The sequence below is a fragment of the Micropterus dolomieu genome, linkage group LG10 (assembly GCF_021292245.1).
Source record: "Micropterus dolomieu isolate WLL.071019.BEF.003 ecotype Adirondacks linkage group LG10, ASM2129224v1, whole genome shotgun sequence".
In the NCBI taxonomy this organism is placed as follows: Eukaryota; Metazoa; Chordata; class Actinopteri; order Centrarchiformes; family Centrarchidae; genus Micropterus; species Micropterus dolomieu.
The window spans coordinates 27,868,640-27,873,676 of NC_060159.1; the positions used below are offsets into that span (position 1 = coordinate 27,868,640).

Consider the following 5,037-nt stretch of genomic DNA (forward strand, 5'->3'; position numbering starts at 1 on the left):
GGCTGAGGCGTGGAGGTGGTATGTAAATAACACACTAACAGAGGGGATTCTAGCATCAGACACATCAAATTCTTTCAGCTGAAAGATAAGACGTTTCTATGATGTCCATGGACTTTGTTTATGCTTTTAAAATTAATCAACATACAAGATGTTAAAAAGTTCAGTTTAAACTGTTTCTGTTTTGTTTACTCACAAATCACATTTACAAGTTATTTATTGTAAATGTTCAATGTAATATACTATATATAACATTAAGATTAAAATATCCAACCAGGTCATTTTGGTTTTAAAGCAAAAAACAAAATGATCTTTAAACATGAACTCAGAGTAAATGCTTTACTTTCTAGCAATGGGAGGAAGAAAGTCTAAACCTGCAGATACATCTCCACGTAAGATGATTTTTATTATTATTTAATCACATGTTGCACTGTGATATCAGTGATCAAACATTTTGTTTTGTACTTGTCAGTTCTTGATACGCCATGGAGAAACATAAACTGGGAGTGAGTTTGTGTTTTTTTTTATTTCACAGAAAACCTAAAAAGCTCAGTGTTATTAATTTTTTACTCTTTTACTGCTCAGTTGTTGCACGTTATCTCAGTTTTTGTTTTGAGTGTGATGTTAAGTTTCCTTCCCTGAGCAGAGACAAACAGGGTGCTTTGCGGTTTGTCAACAACTACAAACCCCAACCTGAAAACCGGCAGCTGAGGATTTTACTTCATGGTCTGGTTGGAGCTGGAAAGTCCAGTTTCATCAACTCTGTCCGCAGCGTGTTAGAAGGCAGAATGTGCAGACAGGCTAGGGTGGATAACATCGCTTCTACCATCAGTTGCACCAAATCGGTATGAAGAAAAGTTTAATTCTGTTGATATAGTAAGTAGGAAATAATCTCAAATGTACTGTATATGCAAAGCTTTGGAAATGTTTATAAAACCTAACAAAGCTAAGTAACCATTCATAGTCTTCATCCCAACAACTAACACTGATGCCGCTAGTTCTGTGCACATAAACGGTTTAACACATTGTCCACACAGACCGAAAGCAGCACATTATCAGCGCAGCAACTTCAGCCACAGCTCTGCATCCTGTTTGTGTCAACGCAGGATGTGGTCCGTCACAGTACAGTAGTTCTGCATTATGGCAGTGCTCAGAAGCCAACACACAATTAATGTACTTACATGTGTAAAACTGGAAACATTGTCAGAATCTGTATGTTTAAATGTTTTAATATTGATGCAGCAGAACCAGAGATTACATTACCCACAATGCTAAAAGACTACATGCTTAATAACTGCGTTTTCTCTACATGTGGTTCACAGTACACAACCCACAGGATCCAGGGCACCTTTTACCCGTTTGTCCTCAATGACATGGCAGGCCTGGGACACACCAGCTTCAAAAACAGAAGAAATCACATGAAAGACGTCAAACGGGTGATGAAGGGACATGTGAGAGACGGTTACACGGTAGTTACTGCATTTTTAAAACTTTGACATTATTTAGTTAAAACAAAACAGTTAATCAGTTTCTCATTATATTAATCTTAATTATTGACATATTTTAAAGGGTATTTTCCAACCTGGACCCTATATTCCCGTGTCTTTGTGACTTACTGGGACAACATTTTTGAAACTGGTGCAGTTTTAATCTAGTGCGCTGCAGTTGGCAACAGTGAAACAGAGCTGTAATCTTTGCACCCCGTCAAAGTATGTCCTCTAAACAGTGGCGTGTCCAGACGTTTTTAACAGCAGTGGCATGAACTACTTCCGTGCACTCACACACACAAACACACCAGAATAGAATTCCCTTAATGTCCCCACTGCTCATATTTATGTTTTAAAGGGTTGAAAACACCAAAATCACACAATAACACAAATAAACTAACCAGTCAAGGCAGCAGTAGACCAGTAACTCCTTCGTTCAGCGAGGTAAAAGGCGAGGTCTGGCTTTGACGAGAGTGATGTAACATTATAGATTAAACAAAAGGTAAGTTTGCCCAATTAGTCACATTAGACACAACAACATGGGAAAATAGGATCCAGGTTAAAAAGTAATGAAGTTACCTCAACTAGATCTGACTTTGTTTTTCAGTTTAATCTTGAACGTAAGATATCAAAGGAGGATCGATACTACAACGCAGATCCAACTGCCGACGACAAAGTGAACATTCTGGTTTGTGTCATTGATGCCAGCACAGTGTCTCTGATGAAAAAAGATGATGTAGAAGCAATACAGCACATCAGGGAGGAGGCCAGTGATCTGGGTGAGAGCAGAAATCAACTTGTACATTCGTATCCACACTGAGGTCGATGGAACCAATAATTCAAACACTCGGATTAATTTACCTCCTGTAGGTTTCTATAGTAGTAGAACAGCAGCTGTGGTCTGGCTGGATAAAAGTCAAATGTAATTGGTCCACCTTAATGTTTCCTGTTCTCCTGGCAGGAATTCCTCAAGTGGCCGTCCTCACCAAAATTGATGCAGCTTGTCCTGAAATCAAACAAGATGTAAAGAACGTCTACAGGAGCAGGAAACTGAAGTTATTGGTAAGTTTTTATGAGTTTACACATCTCCACTTGGCAAGCTCTGAGCTGTAATTTGTGAACTGAGATGTGATTCTTTTATCGTAGATGGAGCAGTTCAGTGCAGACGTGGGTTTTCCCATGAACTGCATCTTCCCTGTGAAGAACTACCATGAAAAAACCGACTTCGACAACGACACTGACTCACTGATCCTGAACACACTGAAGCTCATCCTCGACTCCGGAGAAGAGATGCAACAACAATAAGACGATGCATAATGTTCAGAGAGCCATCCATCATCTATAACCACGTATTCTGCGTTGGGATATCATTCTATGACATTCAGTAGATCTTTGTATTTCTGTTTGCAGCTTTTTTTTAAACGTATACCCTACCTACATTCATTACTGAATGAATATTGAATGAATTCATTACTACACATTACTTCATTTGCTGTATTACACGCTGTTAATTATTCAAATAAACAAACCATCACAACTTTATTTTAAATTCTTGTAGAGCTGAAGATGCAAAATTTCTTTGGTGTGTAAATCTAAAACTTTCATCATATTTCGCTTTGATGTAAAGGTGCAGTGATAAATAAAATACTCAGATTGAGAAAACACAACCAAATACAGAAGCACTTGTTGACTTTTGTAGTCGGCTATCTGTAAGTGGTGCAGGAAAATAGGCTAAAATGTGTGTTTTTGGACAACAAGCACGTCCCAAACAAGCAGCGAGCTGCTGTGCTGGAATGGATTGTGAGCTGTAGTTCCCCTGATAAACACCTCGATCTCTTTGGCTTTCACAGATATGCTCTTTCTTTCTCTGATGTATGGGCATGAGAGCGTGTGAAAAATATCATCTGCGTCAGTCTTGCAAGATTAAAGCGTGATGAGATTTCTTCTCAGGTTAAAAACTATTTTGTATGATTTACACAGTTGACATTTTCAGAACTCGTTGCACAAGGGGTCTCGACCATAGGTCTTGACAAAGCAACCATATCTTTACAGCTGATACCTCCAAAACATGGAAGCACACACAAGAACAATTTCCTTCAGTGTTGGAAAGACTTTGCCTTAAATGGGGCATATTCATATGAAAACACCGGAGTGATTTGCATTTTTTTCTGACTTCAATCTCACGAAATTTCCATGTTTTGTTCTGGTAAATTTACCACTTATATCTAGGATATTTCTTCTCGGATTATTAACCCCTCATGGCTCTGTATATTTTATACATGCAAAATAGCCAATCTTAATATGTAAAACTATTTAGGATAATTAAATTATCCCATGCAGATGGGCTACATCTCATAAAAATACTTCAACAATTTACAAATAATCTTTCTCAATGTAATATTACAAAGAATCTGGGGATCATATCATTAACTATTCAGAGAATCAGAAGAAAACCAGTATTGGATGGCCGTGAACTCTGGCCCCTCAGACGGCACTGCATCAAAAACAGATTCTATAGAGGACATCACTGGATGTGTAACAAGCCCGAGGTTGTACCGCACGGTCCTGACTCGAACCGGCAACCTCGGTTAAAGGAGGCGGGCGCGCAAACGAAGAGGCTTCAACCCATGGGCGCTAACATTGATGACACTAATGTGTCTAAAGATGTCAGGTAGTGATGTTTTCTCACGGCACAGCCTGCTTGGCTTCCATTTCATATGGGCTGAAAAACACTGAACACAAATCATCAATGCATCCACAAATGCAAGTCGAAACTCTCCCATGCAAAGACGCAGCCGCCTTCTGTGGGTCCCAAGCTCATTTAAGATGTGAGTCGAAATTTTAACCATCCGTCTTGCAGCATCCATGATGATATAGGGGTTCATTAGTTCACATGGAATACATGTGAAGGCACCTTTAATGCTGAACAATACATGCAGGTTTGGAGCAACATAAGCTGCTATGTCAACAATGTGTTTTGCATGAACAGCCTTGCTTATTTCAGCAAGACAAGCAAAACCACATTCTGCACATGGTGCAACAGCATGGCTCCGTAGCACGCAGCACGTGTCACAAATACAACGCACAACCTGCCTTCCCGTTCCACAATGGCGAAAAAGCCCAGTAAGCTCTGTCTGATATGTGCTGGGTCCAGGCTACAAGGAAAATGGCACTCGTGACTCTTCCCAGGACAAGCTGGGGCCCAGTGTGCTGGTAGTCTCCTCTATCACTGTCTTGATAGGTAACAGAAAAAGCATGGTGAATGTGTTAAGAAACAGGAAGCACTCAACATATCCTGCAAATTCGCAGCCTGTGGAAAAAAGTGGGCCAGATAATGTTTTCAACACACTAAAATTAGCTTTGTTAAACGTTAGGTCTTTGGCAGGAAAAACATTTTTAATCAATGATTTTATAATAACTCACATCTTAATGTTTTTAACTGAAACTTGGTTGGACTGCTGTCGACAGGCTAACCAACCCTCCTGTGTCTGTAGCCTCTGAACTTCTATCCACCAGGGCCTGCAATGAATTTGCCTCCTTCTTCACAGACAAA

At 39.7% G+C, this 5,037-nt stretch overlaps 1 protein-coding gene across 1 annotated transcript; it reads left to right on the forward strand.

The window, feature by feature from the left end:
* The first annotated feature begins 200 nt into the window (after positions 1 to 200).
* LOC123977350 (interferon-induced protein 44-like) lies at positions 201 to 3,026 on the forward strand. Its single transcript, XM_046059976.1, has 7 exons — positions 201 to 389; positions 470 to 503; positions 644 to 842; positions 1,320 to 1,466; positions 2,092 to 2,263; positions 2,446 to 2,546; positions 2,631 to 3,026. The coding sequence occupies exons 1-7, from the start codon at positions 332 to 334 to the stop codon at positions 2,787 to 2,789; spliced, it is 870 nt and encodes a 289-aa protein (XP_045915932.1). The 5' UTR covers positions 201 to 331; the 3' UTR covers positions 2,790 to 3,026.
* The last annotated feature ends 2,011 nt before the right edge of the window (positions 3,027 to 5,037 follow it).